General features: G+C 38.7%; 1 protein-coding gene across 1 annotated transcript; it reads right to left on the bottom strand.

Annotated features, from left to right (window-relative positions):
* Window positions 1-2,755: 2,755 nt before the first annotated feature.
* On the bottom strand, window positions 2,756-14,281 carry HADH (hydroxyacyl-CoA dehydrogenase; the record flags this gene model as incomplete). The annotated part of the gene is made up of 7 exons (XM_010075469.1): window positions 2,756-3,232; window positions 4,257-4,373; window positions 7,134-7,206; window positions 8,520-8,609; window positions 10,264-10,390; window positions 12,813-12,970; window positions 14,153-14,281. Coding segments are annotated over 7 exons (813 nt in total), but the record flags the coding sequence as incomplete, so codon positions are not given.
* Between the last annotated feature and the right edge of the window lie 1,673 nt (window positions 14,282-15,954).

The raw sequence follows: 15,954 nt of genomic DNA, 5'->3' as shown, positions 1-15,954 counted from the left end.
AAACACAGATGTAGATTTAGAAGTTCAGGACACCTGCACTTCACAAACAGGCAGCTGTTATTATTGACCCACATACAAGTATTACTGTGCTTAGTGCCATTAAGGGCGAATATTTTAGAGCAAAGCCAAATTTTAACTTCTACACATTTAATTCCTCTTTGGATCAAACTTTATTGCCACCTCTTGCACTTTATACCCCACAAGCCACTCACACAGAGCATCCTCCTCCAGTCCAATTAAGATTCTGCTCTCAGCTCCCTCTGTGAAGTTTGCTGTGCTCCCGTCCTCTCCCCAGCCGCACCAGCAGCGAGGATGCCCATAGATGGAGCAGGCTTGGCAGCTGCAATGACCCAGATGCTGAATCTGGAGCCACCTTCCCAGCTGCAGTAGCTGGGCTCAGGTCCACTCCTCAGCTGCTGGCTGTCAAGCTGCCCTCAAGCCGTGCCAAGCATACATCTCAAAGCTTTGACCAAAGTGGGGCAAATGCTCTACATCTGAGGCCTGCTGACAGAAAGGATAACAAAGACTAAAGGTTTTTAAAGTAGGCAGTGAGGGAAAAAAAACATCCTTCCTATTTTCTCTTCCATCCTTCATTTTTTTCCACAATGTCTTTTCCCCTGTTAATATAAATTCAGGAAGAGCTGACTTGTGAGAGCAGGTCTAATGTACCGTGTCCTACTCTGAGGCACTGACTAGCAGGAGATTCCCCTGCCCTCGTCAACACTACACACAGTGGAAGGTGGCTCATGTACCTCTGCATTAAGTCACAGGCACAGCCAGGGCTGGGAAACAAGCTTTATTGAGGGAAAGGTGGAGACAGACAACTCCTGTATTTCATTACTCATTCTTTAGCTTCCTAGATATCTTTAAGTTGTCAAAGCTGTAGAAATTCTTGTATAAATCAGAGTGACTAGTTAACATCCCTACTTCTGACCAATTTCATCATTATTTTGAACACAAGAAGGGACTGCTACATCCTCCATGCCTCCTCCCTGAGGAGCAAAAGAACAGGCTCACCTTGCTCCAATGGTCATTCAATTACCACTACGTGTTCTGATCTAGATTTAAGGGAGAGTATTTGAAGTTTTGGCCCTTTACCTCATCTCTGCTCATCCTGGCACAGCACTCCACATGCTGATAAAATAAACCATCCCCACCCACCAGCAAAGTACCTCCACATGGCCTATTTGCTGCTGAGACAAAGAATTCTCTTCTGAAATACCAAGCCAAACTTACAAATGGCTCTTTCAGCTTTCATGTATGTATCACATACATACACACTGTACCTCTTAGAGCTCCTGAAAGGAAAACACTGTTTTAGAGAAAGTTTGTTTTTCTAAAATATCAAATTTACTAGTGAAAAATATTTTGCACATTTAATATTAAATAGCCTATGCCTTGCTATAAACCTAAGCATTTCCAAATTGAAGATTATCTTCTGAGTAAAAGGGAGCAGCATCAAGTTAATTCTGCCTAAATGTTTTTTTTAAAAAAAAAAAAAGCATTTTTTAAGGCACAAGAGTAATCCATGTTCTGATTTTTAATTACTACTGAAAACAGTAGTTCTGAAGCTAACTTCATCCTACAGCACTTAAAAGTCACTAAACTGAATGACAGGCACTAAGAACCTTCAGGTGAAGCAGACTTCAGACGCAAGAAGTGGACTGTATTTCAGGAAAACTAATTCAATTTAACAATACATTAGTAAATGAAAAGGACTATCTACAGTAGCATTTCTTTCCTTTGACCCTCTTCTTTCAGGACAAGTGACTAAAAATCAGATCTGTAATTAGGAACTGGGATCCAATAAACCAACAATTTTTATTCTCTATTTATTCAGAGATTTCTTGTGTGATTGTGTGCAAGGAAATGAACATCTGTCAGCCTCGGCTTCTCTCTATGCAATCTGAATTAGATGTTGGGGGAGGGAGGAAGAGGCAACAGAGTTAAATAATTATTCATATTTCTTTAATTAAAAAATATATGCAACCATTCAGTTTGCAGATCCAAAACACACACAGTAAAAGATGGCTACTACTGAGCTGAACCAGAACTCCAACCCCCATGCCCACTTGCTCTGCAGTATTTGGAGTAATGGCAGGATTCGCAGCACTTTCTCCGTGAACAAATCCAGGCTCTGCTAAGCCCCAAGGAAATAAAGTTGCAAACCAGAAGGTGCTTCAAACAGCCAGACACACCTATTTGTTTACACGGCACAGACTCCAGTTTCAATTCCCCCAAATACTCAACTGCAGTAGTAGTGTAGCATGTAAAAATGGCATTTGAAATGAACAGCCAGTAAATAAAGCCAATTTACAGGACTCTAGAAAGCATACAGAAGCTTTCACCAGCTTCCTAGCTTAGTTAATAAAAAACAAATCTATGAATTAGGCACTTCAGAATAGAAACCACCTCTTCATTATGTTTCTACAGCACCTAGCAAAAGAAGGCCCTCAACCGGTAATTGAAAATGCCAGAAAATCCCAACACAAATCATGAGTTCTGCTGTTAAATGCTGTATGGGGGAACCTTCTGTCCAGGTGACAGCCTTCCACTGAATTATTTATTTTTTTAAACACTATGACATTGAAAAAAATTATTGTTCAAGGCACTGTGATTTACACAGCACTGCACTTCAGAAAAATCCTACCAAAGCAACTTACTGCCTGTCTGTAGCTGCGTTTGCCAGCGTGAAAAGAGACTGCCACCCAGTGGACTGCAACCAAGTCCATCAACTGCAAGCCAGGACATTCAATACAGAATTGTTGAAAATTTTATTTTTAAGAAAGTGCGGTTATTTTTAGGATTTTTCCCATTAATATAATAATGCTTCAAATACATAATTCACTTGCCATTCTTTCCTGCACCTGAAAAATCAACATTTGAATGAAGGCACTGTACATATAAAGCTTTTCAGAATTACAAGAAAAAAATAATCTACCAAATCAAGCTTTCACCAGAGAAACAGGTAACTTGTGCAGTCAGTTCAGAGGTGGGTTATGTTCTAAATACAGCTTGTGCCATCCTCAGGAAGGTTTAAACAGAATTCACCTGTAATAAGGAAACGCTGAATAGCATACACAGATAGCTTAACGCCTCTCGAGGCTTGGAGTTCATTTGTATTTGTAAAATCCTTCTCCAGTCTTCCTACCCAGCTTCTTTTCTTCTACCAGTTTATTCAGGAGTGGGCTGGGTGCAAAAAGAGGATTGTTGGGCTCTAATGAATGCCATCCTGGTGGAAGAAAAGAAGTGAAAGAATTAGTAACAGTTCTGTTTATATGCAAAAATAATAGAGATCGACATCTCCTTAGAAAAATATGAAGATGTCAGAAAATCGAAGGAGGTTTGGAATTTATTCTAGACTCTCTGAGTGCCTTCAATACAGCTTCATAAAGTACAGATCAGTATTGATGATTATGAGCAAATCTAGCAATTAGTCTTTAGGCGTAGTCTAAACACCTTATAATATCCCTGAGTGAGTATTTTTAATACTTAAAAATAAATTACAGAGCACTTTTAAAATTAGTTAAGTACAAGGAAATAAAACAAAGGCTATGCTGAAATGAAATTCAAGTGGAAAGAAATTGCAAGATGAATTTCTACCTGCAAAAGACATGGTCAGAACAATTTTAACACTACTCCACAGTACTGGTTAAAAGCAAAAGAGGTTTCACTGAAGATGTAATTTTGAAGGTGACATGCTGCCTCGGAGAATATTTAAGCTGCTCATTCAAAATAACACAACAACCATCAACAAGCCATCACCAATTATGTCATTTTTTATTACTGTACTGACATTCATGCATTATGTGAAGTGAAAGGGAGATGGTATATTGCATCTTCTAAAGTATTTACTGGGTTTCCTATTAATTGAGAATGAAAACATGGCTGGCAGAAAAAGGATAGGGAGTCACAACATTTGCTGGTTTTCATCAGAATTTCTTACCTCCAGTTCATGTCTCTCTTCCCACTGATTCTTTTTAGTTATATAAAGTTCAACCAATATTATTATTATTTTCCACTGGAACTTGCTGAAGTCAGCAAAACCACCTCCGTTCTGTCCGCACGCACACAGGGTACAGGCATACAGTACAAACGCTGCACTCGTACAGCATTCTGAGCTGAATCCTCATTCCCTGCTCCTCAACAGTTAAAAGGCTATGCCACAAACATTCCGTTTAAACTCAGATTTTCATTAGAACGTTAATCTACAATTTAGTTAAAAAGGGGAAAAATAGAAAATAAGCATGCAGTACCATCTATAATGTATTTACTGGTATCCAACCCAACATAGTCCAACAGTTCAAATGGGCCCATGGGATAGCCAGCCCCAAGCTTCATAGCAACATCAATATCTTCCTTTGATGCATCTCCTAGAGAAAAGATTGACAGTTTGATGAACAGAGAAGATTCCACATCTACTTGGCACCACTTCTAAATAATTAACAGGGTCTTATTTCACCCTGGTGCAGCTCTTCACAGAAATCTCTGCACGTTTCAGAGCCACAAAAACTAGAGTCAGCATACACATGCTGGAGTATAAAACTGAATCTCTCACCAAAAAAAAAAAAAAAAAAGCCTTGCAGGCCTGCTTTCTGTTTTTCCAGCTTCCCCTTGCATTTCAATGTAGATCTCTACACTATTGATGGAGCCACAGCTACTGTACCCAACAGACCAGAAAGACCAGAGGAAGAATTGGTCACTATGAATAATCAAGAGCTTCTTTTAGAGGCAGCTGAACAGTGTGAGTACGAAAAGTCCTCAATTCCAGCTTTATGAGCTCAGCAGCAGCTTTTGAATGCTGCACAGGACAGAGCTACCCTTACTCTACAACAGCCAGAAGGCAAGTGACATCCAGCCGATGGACAAGACCGGCACAGGGAGAGGAGCAGGAGCAACTGAGGAACATGCTTCGTTACAGCAGCTCTCACTGGAGGATGTCCATCAGCATCAGAGACGGCAGATAGGAGTGACCTGAAGAGACTGTGCTGGTGCAGGTAAATTTGTGAATTGAAAAATTATTCTAAAAAAAATAATCAAAAATTATCAGAAATTTGTTACTTCCACTTCAGTCTGTGCCTATAGAAATACAAATCCTGCATTGCCACATTGTCAGAGTTAATGTTCACCTCGTTCTTTTGCTGGGAATACGTATTTTATACTACTATGAAAGCAGATGCACCTCTACTGCTTATTTCTAATACATATTTTGATAAATGCAGGGTGCTTCTTTGCAGATCCTATAAAAAGGAAATTCTGTATGAGGTAATAATTTTTATGTATCTCCTTTCACTCTTTAAAGCTGACAATTTATTTTTTTAAACCACATTTTATTTCTGTGAAACTGGGAAAATCAACTTAATTCTAACATAATTTCAGGTCCCCAAATTTAAACACGTGTAAATCCTCAGCTCATTTCAAGTTGATGCTGATGTACACATTGTTTTATCAATCAGATTTGCCCCACTTTGTCAGATCTCGCACTTGGCCATCTGACAGTATACGGTTGTGTTACAACACAACTAAAAATTTTACAAGTGCAAACAAGGCTTGTACCTCTAGTTTATACATTTAACCCAAAGAGATTTTGGATAAAGACTCAAGGACTGACCCAGTAAAATGGTATTCCGGTGCTTGGGGTTGCCAGGAAAGAGACCCCATTTCATAGTAATGTGGATGACATCTGGCTCAAGTGTCTACTCTGAGAATTAACGCAAAGGATATGATAAAAATTTAACCTGATTCAATGGAAAATATGAATCAGAAGACAGCCATCAGGCTTTTCAAAACATTAACCAGCTCTTTAAACAGCTTTCATTAGAGTTAAAAATTCATAAATGAACTTCAACAAGTTTGGAAATATCACACTGTTGAACAAAATACAAACAGAATAAAGATTAAATCCAAATATTGTTTTGCTTAGGCAAAATTTCAACATAGAGTCTCAGTGACTGTCTTCTTCTACATTTAATTAAAAGTTCTATTGTCTCCTGAAATATGCATAACGATACACGTCACTTAACAAAGGCAACTCTTTAACACACACTGGAACACTCATACACTTTATTTAAGATTGTGGCTTTTTCTGAGAGAATAATGCCCCGGTGCATCCATGCCTTTGTCTTTCAAGTCACTGAATTTGCTCTTTTCTCCGTTTCAGATGTAATTAGGTACATCTGTTGATGGATAAACAAGTACTGTTGGTTTATATTTTTTTTTTCTGGAGATCAAAATAATCCCTTCCATGTGCTGTAAAAGAGATTTTTTAATATTTAAAGAATATTTGGTGGAATCCCGATAATGGAGTGCTTTCATCTGAAAAAAAGCAGTGATTTCAAAAACAAAATGTTTCAAATGACATTCTTAGTAGCACGGAGCTATGAGCAGAGCACTTGAAATAAAAGCAATTATACTCCATAATTTCCTCTTCATCCACTATATTACTGGCTTGTTTCCTTTTCAAAACAATTATCAATGCTTTGAAAAATTTAGTGATTCTTTGAGGATTCATGATTATTTCTACCTACCCTCAGTATTAACGTAAATGAGACCAGCTGAGAGATGGCAGTTCCCAAAGAACCTACGTCTAAAAAAGGACATAGAAGAGGAACAGGAGGTTTTATGGGGCAATAGTTGAGCTCAAATCACTTGTATGCCAGTACCGTAGTGTGACGCTGAGTTTTATAGTACTTATCTCATCTGAAAATCTAATTTCATAAGGCTGATACAAGTGAACTCAGGAGAACTTTGTTAATGGTCCCATTATGGGATTTTCAGCCACCTTCATTAACGTCTCTTGGGATGGAGAGACAGAGGTTCCGGGTTAGCCGTCAGAGGATATTTTTACAATGGCACTACACTCACCTTGTCACCTCCAAACCAGAAACATTTTTCACCACCAGAAATTTCACACACAAGTAGCTAGTACCTTCCGACTCTGTGTACACTGACATTTCAAAGCGAAGACAAGGTCTTTCCAGCTACACATACTGTGTCATATTTGATGCTCACTGCTCACTTCCAGCCTTCAAGGTCTGAAAGTTTTGAGGGAACCCCAAGGCTTTTCTGAAGGGATATAACATTTAGCAGTGTCATATGTCAACATTCCCTGAAGTCAATGTCCCAACAAGTACCTCTCTCAAAAAGTCGAACAGCTTCTACCATATATGGCACCAAGAGACGGTTTACAATAAACCCTGGAGTATCCTATGAAAAGAAAAAAAGGGATTCTAAATAAGCATTCTTTACCAGTACTACACTCAAACATTACATGACAAATTAAACGAGTGGATGAAGACACTTATTGAATCATCAACTTCTGGTATTCTCTTTCATCTGATTTATCTGCTCAGTATTAAAACACAAAAGATTACTTTCACAACCAAGGAATGGCACTTAAACATTCATCATAACAGAGAATAGTAAGACTACTACAAGCTCAACTCAGTTAATCTTAAAACAATTTAATGTGGCCAGCTGGCAAATGCCTTTTCTTTAGAAAAATTCTGCTGATAGAATTTCCTGAAGGATATGAGAAGAACAGCTCTTCCCTAACAGTTTTTTTGTGTGTTCACTGCTAGAAACACTCCTGGCTAAATACTTTACTTCTGCCCCACTGCTCACTGCTAAATCATGCTTTTGAAAGTTTGGATCACTTCAATAGCAAACACCAATGCTATCAATGAAAAGATAAGATATATGCTGTCAGAAGAAGATAACAAACTCATACAGAACCTCTTTTACACAAGCTTTAATCAATATCAAAAATACAAAGAGCTTTGCAAATATAGTACTATTTGTATACTACTACTGTTTCACATGTTTATTGTTAATTCCATTTTATCTCAATATTTAATCCAGAGAATTCCAAGCAACTTTTCTTCTACAAACAGGCATTAAAAAAAAAAAAAAGGAAGGGGAAAAAAAGGTTCAGACATGGACACTGCATTACCCTCTACCCAAGTTAATTTAGAACAATAATTCATCATATATTCTGCACATTACATACTGCAAAACTGTGACAGAAACAGGAAAAAAGTCAACTAAGGCCACAGAGCAATCTAACAGTACAGCCAGAATAGAGTCCAGCATCCAGACGCTGAATTACTGCTAACTACCGGATTGCAGGCCCTTCTTTTTATGACCAAATGTCTCCTGGGAGCTGTGAAGCTCAAGGCAACAGCCTGCATAGAGCTACCCAAACCACAACTTAATGCTTTCAGAAAAAGTGTGCTTAGGAAGTACGGTCCAGGCTTCTGCAGGACTGGAAAAGAAAAACCAAAAACTGTAAACCCTGATACTTGTGAGTTTTGCTGGTCTAGACAAGATGTCTAGAGTCACTCTTCTTTGAGGAATTTGTGGTAAATGTGGGTGTTGTCTTTATCAAAATGCTTTTAATAGGAAGAGAAACTGGACAAAAAGCAGCTTGGAAATTCTTGCATCTATTAAAACCTACCCATTAAAATTAACAGTATTCAAGAAGAGACTTTCTGAACACTACACAAGCAAAATGTACTCACCTTACAACTGACAGGACTCTTTCCTACTGCTTTACTGAAATCCATAAGCGATTCAAAAGTCTTTTGGCTGGTCATTGGAGTCTTGATGACCTGGGTAGAGGGAAGGTAGGGAGAGCACAAGCAGGCTTATGAGCAGAATCTCTCTCATTTCCCAGTACAGGAATGATTGAACTGTAATCCAGAACAGTATTCCAGAAATTCACAAAACATTTGTTTTGCAAAAAACAACTTCAGTGGATAGATATGTAACAGACACAGAAATCTAAGATACAGCATTTTGCGCATTTTTAAATTATGTGTTTAAAACACCTTCCCATTCAGCCAGCATGGATGGTAAGAGACCACCCTTTAGAATAACAGTTAGAGATTACTGTATAACAGAACAACTTTAAAAGCTACATAGTCTCTATTGCCTTGGGAAACATGACGGCATCACTCAGAGAATCATATTAACAGACATAGTTCCTTATATAAAGGGATGTAACATCTACCCTGTGCCCAGTGTAAACACAACACACATTTAACTCTACAGAAAATGTAAAATCTATCTTTCAAATTTGCGTCAGCCTCTTAGCTTTTGAGTAGTACATTTCCATGTTGATTTTCTTCACAACTGAGTCTTTTGTCACATGTAGTATTTTCTCTACTTCACTGGAGCTGGGATGCATTAAGTCAGCTGTCCTGACTATGTCCCCTCCCAAGATCTTGACCACCCCCAGCCTACTGGTGATGGGGGGAGATAGTGGGGGAGACAGCCTTGATGCTGTGGGAGCACTGCTCAGCGGCAGCCACCACACTGGTGTGTTATCAACACCCTTCTAGCTACCAATACACAGCACAGCACTATGAGGGCTGCTGTGGGGAAAATTAACTCCATCTCAGCCAGACCCAATACAAAGGGCATGAAGTACACGAAACTTTGCGACAGAGTGGCCAAAATGCAAAGTTTATTTTCACTTAACTCAAGAATTTGTAAGTTCTGGCTGATCAAGGTCAGCCATCATGGGGGAAGGTGAGAAAAAGGAGAAGGAGAGAGACCTGTCACTTTTTCTGCAGTGTGACCTTTACTTTAGAGACTCACATGAACTCTTATATCAGATTATTCCTTATTCTGCTCTGCATTGCAGTATTATTAGAAATTGCATGTACTGCCAAAGAGAGCATGTTTAGAAAAGACATCTGAAAAGTTATGTAAAAACTTCTTTTTACACTTCCTTAAATGCTGGGAAATACTCTTTAATACTTCCAGAAAAATCACTGTAAAAACTTCTTTTTACACTTCCTTAAAGGCTGGGAAATCTCTTAATACTTCCAGAAAAATCATCTGGAACACTGAAACAAACATAACTGTTTCAGAAGTCACAAGGCAGTAAGATTTCATCTCACATAATTTTCTATTGATTTCTACACTGGTAACAATCAGATTCCTCTGTCAGTCATCAGATGACTATGTTTAAGATGTCAGTAGCTCGCCTGTCTGCCTGAAATGATCGCTATAAAGGGCACCTCTGCTGGCAGTTCAGTGGAGAACTTCCGGAGCCTTGATACTGAAAGAGTTAACCTCTGTCTCTCCAACATGCCCCTCAACAGAGACTGCGCTGCCCTCTTATCACTAGAGGCAGCTTATGTCACATCAGAAGAGCTGCAAACTGAAATCTGCTCTTTCATCTCACTGGATTCTCAGTGAAAACAATTGCACTGCTGTGCTGCAGTGGTTATGATGATGATGATGTTATACACTTACCTCCACAAGCTTCATCATAGGCACCGGATTGAAGAAATGGAGACCAGCAAATCGGTCCTGCCTGGTGGTTGAGTTAGCCAACTGCGTAATTTGCAAGGATGAAGTGTTGCTTGCAAATATCGTATGCCTGGAAAAAAAGAAACGTAAGGATTTATTGCATAAATGGCAGCTGTTTTTCTGAAAGTAAGAGATGGGTGCACTAAACATAAACAGACACCCATTGGCTAACCCTCCACAGAATTCCCAGAAATATCCCTGCAGATTGTCACGGTCCTTCTGCTGAGGTGTAAGTACAGCAATGATGAAATAACCACTGGAAGTGCTGTGTGAGTTTCTGACTCCTGAGTAAGTGCATTGAGTACTTATATTAGGTGATAAAGAAAAAGACTCTGTAACTAGAAAATATTTGTTAACTTCCAGATCTATTCCAGGTAATTCCTGCAGCAATCCTGGAAAACTGATGGTATTTTTTATTGTTAATCATTTACACATCTATGGAAACTCATTCATTTGCCTGTCAAAAATGCACTTTGGAGCCTGAAGAAAAATTTTGAATCTATCTTTTTTTTTTTATAATGATCAATGGTAGATGTGATGAGCAAACCTACCACCAGAGCAAAGAGTTGATGGAAAAAAACAGAGAAAAGATGAAAACTGTCATGCATAGGACACGGCAAAGGATACACAAAATCCGAAGAATTGTAAGATATATATGAAGTCCTTTTCCAGACATAAACCAGATTTACTAATTGCAATTTACAATGGTTTGGGTTTTTTTTTCCCAGAAATATCTCAGAACTTCAACAGCCCTGCTATGCTGACATCACACTGAAAACTTACAGACATTACTTTTTCTTTAAAAAACTCACTAGACATTTCTGCCTTTCCCCAAGCTACTCACACGATCTGCAACTCTATACTCCTCACATAATTACAAATTACCATTTGTATCTAATCGCTAGTATTTCAAACACTTGGCGACTATGTTTTACTACTTTAGTAGCTTTTCTTTCTTTTCTTTCTACACTGCAACCCATATTCTTCACCATTCACTTCCCTTTTCTTTACCCTACGTGGAAATTATCTGTATGTTTATCATAATTGCCAATTTTCCTCTTAAAAAGGAACCCTCTTGTCTAATGTCATTTTTCCCAACCCTGCAAAGTCATGCCTTTTGTCCCAAGAACTGAACAACTCCCAGTACCTTTAACACTCTGTAACGTAAAATCTGACATTTCAAGGCAGCTATGCTTATGAACAGCTCAATCTTATGAAAAATAGCCTCAGGTGTTCCAAATACATGTATTATTAAATGAGGCTCCAAGTCCATGTGCCCACTTTCCCTTGCTGACTGGTTCTAGACAGTTTGCCATTTAGCACACTCCAATTTGCTCATTAGCTTTCTCCGCTGAATATGAACAAAGACTGAGGCAACCAATGGTCTGTTTTAACAAAATAAGCACAATCTAATCATGACAAGGTATCCTCATAATTGCAGGAGGCACCTACTTATTTCTGTCTGTCAGACAAAGGGTAATGGCAAGTTATCCTGTGCTCTGTGCACTGCTGTTTGTGATCGTTTATTGTTTCCAGAAGTACCAGGTAATTTTGATTACTGACCATATGAGACAGCGTGAACATCTCCCCAGGCTGCAGTTAACTAATGACAACATCTCTTCTCCACTGACATTATATTCAGGCCACAGCTTGCCTGGCTCTTCAGTTAGACAGTCCAGAACACCTCTCAGGCAACACCCCCAGATTTGGCTGTACGAGGTCAAACCTCGACCTGCAAGCAGTCAAGGTCTTGTGATCCTCAGTCATCCATGACAAGGATCAAGCTTCTGAGACTGCACGCTCAGCTTAACAGCATTTTGGGGTTTGGATATAATTCAACAGTAACTTCCAACCATTATCAAATATAGTTCAAAGAAAGTTCCAGGGATTGTAAGTAACTGATTGAGTGCATGCTAAGAAATTATTTACACTTTCACCTCACACACAATAACCAGCAATGAGCTATTTCCAAACTCTTGTAATACACAGTAAACATGGTTCACTTAAGCCACTGTTGAGCCGTGACTTCTGGCTAAAAGGCTGAGACTTCTTAAAGCTTGCTCAAGCCAGGCACACTGAAAACAAATATTTTATCATCTCGATTCTCTATTTAAATAAGGGAATACATATGTTAACCATACCCCGTGTGTACCGGGTCAAGCTTATTCTACTGTTGTCCATTTACATTTGGATTCGGATTTGAACTTGCTGAGCAGATGGACAAACTTTATAGTAAACATACCAAGAGGCACATCAACTGAAGCACTGCAACAGGTAAATAAACCTGGTGAATACACCTGAAAGTGTTTGTAACACATGCACCTGGTACAAAAACTATTCCATACCACATGACAGTCTGGAGTTAGTTTAACAGAGAAAAACTCCTGTTTTTTAAAAAAGCAGCTAATAAAATGCAGAACTAACAGTGTAAGAATAAAACCAGAAGATACAAAGGTCTAAGTCTCAAAATGTAAGAGGAAAAATACACGTACTCTGGAGCAAACTTATCCAGCCTCTTGAAGAGTTCGTTTTTAATTTCCTGGTTCTCCACAATGGCTTCTATCACCAGATCTGTGCTGTGGACCACTGCTACTGCATCTGTGCTTGTTGTGATGTTCTTCAAGGTCTTGTCAATGAACTCAGCACCAGCCTGAAACATTTCCAAGAAATTGCAATGTCTATTTACAATGGTTTAATTTATTTTCACATGAAAATCCCCTTATGTGTTTTGGAGCCCTCAAAACTTCAGGCAGTCTGCCACATTTCCAGATCAGTGAGAAATCTCCAAGTATATACAGATACAATGCTTTCACTGACAACATTTTCCCAGATAATCAAATCAGCTTTGAAGTAAACAGGAGATCTTCAAATTCATTCATTTAGAAAGACTAATTGCTGCAGTCCAACCTTTAGCATAAAAGTCTCAATGAACAACTGGTTGGTCAAACAGTAGTTTCTGAGACCATCAGTAAAAACATACCTGCGTGCTAGAATATAATGTCATCTATAAAGTACAAGCATCGTGTGTACAATTTTCGTTTGGATTAAAAGATTGCCCATAATTATGTATGGGAAATTACATTGCTCTGGTTATCTTGGTATTGCTATAATTTTTCTTCTCTACTCTCTCATGCAAACAAGCCCTTTTTCATCTCCTTTGTCTGCTGCATCATTCATCAATACCAGTATGTATTCCATACATCAATACGCATCAAAGGAAGGATTGAATCTGCTGCAGAATTTAGAGAAACAGGCATAGCAACAAAAAACCCTTAGGAATAGGACTGCTCCACAGTGACTTGCTGTATGTAACTCTTACTCAGTAATGTGAAGTATCTTGTACATCTAATTCATGGTACTGCAGGCTAGTTAAACTTGCACTCTCATTTCCTTTGCAGTAATCCTGTGCCCAAGTCTTAAAAAAACCCCAAAAAACAAAAGACTCACTCACTAAGGTATTAAGACAATTTTGTTACTGCTGGCTTTTGGACAAAAATTGGTGCGTTCCCAGGTAAGCACTCAAAGATAGCTTGCTATTAAGTTAGGATGAATAATTCATCATCATTTCACATTTAGCATCTGTTTTAAGCTTTTTTAAGTCTTTTTCTCAAGCTGAAGTTTACAAAGGAAAGAAAATAGTGTAAGACATCTTTAAACCTCCCTGAATCAAAAAAGAAAATCGAAGTTCTTCAGCACACTGGAAAAAAGTTTTCTTTTTAAGCCAGTATATTAACATGCTGTATAATGCTCAACTGTAAACAACATCAGAACGTCAGTATGGTAATTTTATTCTTCTAATTTTTCGCAGAGGTATGAAAAAGATGATGTCAACCTCAGGCTTATCTGCAAACTTCTTCTTCGTCACTCTCTTCAAACTCTCTTCAATTCCTTTTGTAGACTTTTTAAGGATTTCATCTGACTGGTCTACTAACACCACAGTGTGACCAGTGGCTGCTGCAACCTGAAAGTTAAAAAAACAGATTCGACATCAAGATCATAAAACAACCAACCGTACTGATTTGTGTTGGGGCAGACAATACACTAGACAATGAATTAGGGAAAAGAGAGCTAAAGTACATTGAATCAAGACTGATGTACTTTACTAGAAAAATCATAAAAACCTTCATGCAGTTGGGGCAGAGGGGAAGGGATAAAAGACTCAACCTGAGGGAGAAGAAAAAAGAAATACCAAGCACGTTTATGAGCTGCTTCACTGATTATCCATTTATGATTACGCCATCACTGACCTTGGTGTAAAATTTGGCAAAAAATCCTAGAAAAATTAACATCTCCCTTTCTCCACTTCATTCTTACCATATTTACATGGACAGAAAAGAAGAAAAATGGCAAAAGGTGACACCATCGCCTTACAACTCAAACACGCTCTCGCTCAGACTCTTCTATCCAATGATCTTAATAACACTAAATAAGAAACACTGGAATGCTGGGGAGTCAAGTAATGCTTTTCTCATATAGAAGTGCTTTTCACGTGGCAGAATCCAAAATTATAAACTCCTAGCTTTCAGCCATACATTTTAGCAGAGATTAGCTTCCCCCCACAGTATGAGAGAGCAAGGAAAAAGGAGAGACAGTTTCTTAAGTGCTCTAAAAGGGAGAAAAAGCTGTATTAATGGGGTGCAGAGAACATTCCCCTCTGTGTTATAGTAATCTTCGCTTTGAGATAATTTTGGATTGATAAATCAGAGGCAGATGGTCAGCAAAACAATCCTTGGTCCTTAGCAGTGGTAGAAGACTGCAACCCTTGTTACTGCCAAATGCCAGACATGTTGCTCTTAAGCCGCTCGCTGAAAACACACAGTCTAACAGAAAATGCAGATCGGTTCACTTTCCCTGCAGAATTATAAGCTTTGCGTAGTGTGTGCCTTCCTCAGACATCAGAATTTATTCAAAGTTTTTCTTTGATGGTTCCTTGAGTGGAAACCTCAAGCTCTAGTATCAAGGTACAGAGAAGTGTTTTTATCAGAGAAGTTAATAAACAACTAGATAATTCCTTGGCAAACAAAAAAAATAAAATAAAAAAGCCCCTGCATTCTTCCTGATATAGATTGGTCAGGAATGTGAGAAATCTTCAGTTCTGAGAAGGAAACCCATTAATTCGTTAAAATGGAGAACTGCTATTTACGAACTCCAACCTCGCTGCCAGGTTCTGGATGCCCGCGTGCCCCAGTTACTCTTTGTGAAGTTTGTGGACTACCTTGGTATCCTGGGCAACAGGCTCTTTCTGTAAATTAAGTAACTATCTAAATCTTAAATCACTGCCGGGACTGTTCAGCCTGCTGTCCCAAAGCTATCAGGTTAAAGATGAGCTAGAAAGCCAAAGGCTTGAGATTAAACACTGGGAAAAATAAGTCCTATTTAAATACGAACCATTTCATACTTCTGCAGATGACTGACAGCTAAACGTTCATTTTAGCTGCTCTGTTCTAGTTTAACTGTAAAACGTCACCTGATCTGCTCCCTTTGCAAGTTAGAAGAAGCTTCTTGCTTTTCCCAGCCGTTACTCACACTGCCAGGTTAACAGACAGCCCACGCATTGTCCTAAGAACCACCTTAAACAACTGACCTCAAACACTGACCTTGGTTCTTCTCCCCCGGCCGTCTGACCTGCAGATG

The sequence above is a fragment of the Pterocles gutturalis genome, unplaced genomic scaffold, assembly GCF_000699245.1.
Source record: "Pterocles gutturalis isolate BGI_N339 unplaced genomic scaffold, ASM69924v1 scaffold27927, whole genome shotgun sequence".
In the NCBI taxonomy this organism is placed as follows: domain Eukaryota; kingdom Metazoa; phylum Chordata; class Aves; order Pterocliformes; family Pteroclidae; genus Pterocles; species Pterocles gutturalis.
The sequence above is the reverse complement of the archived record's forward strand: the minus strand, read 5'-3'. Positions and strand labels throughout refer to the sequence as shown.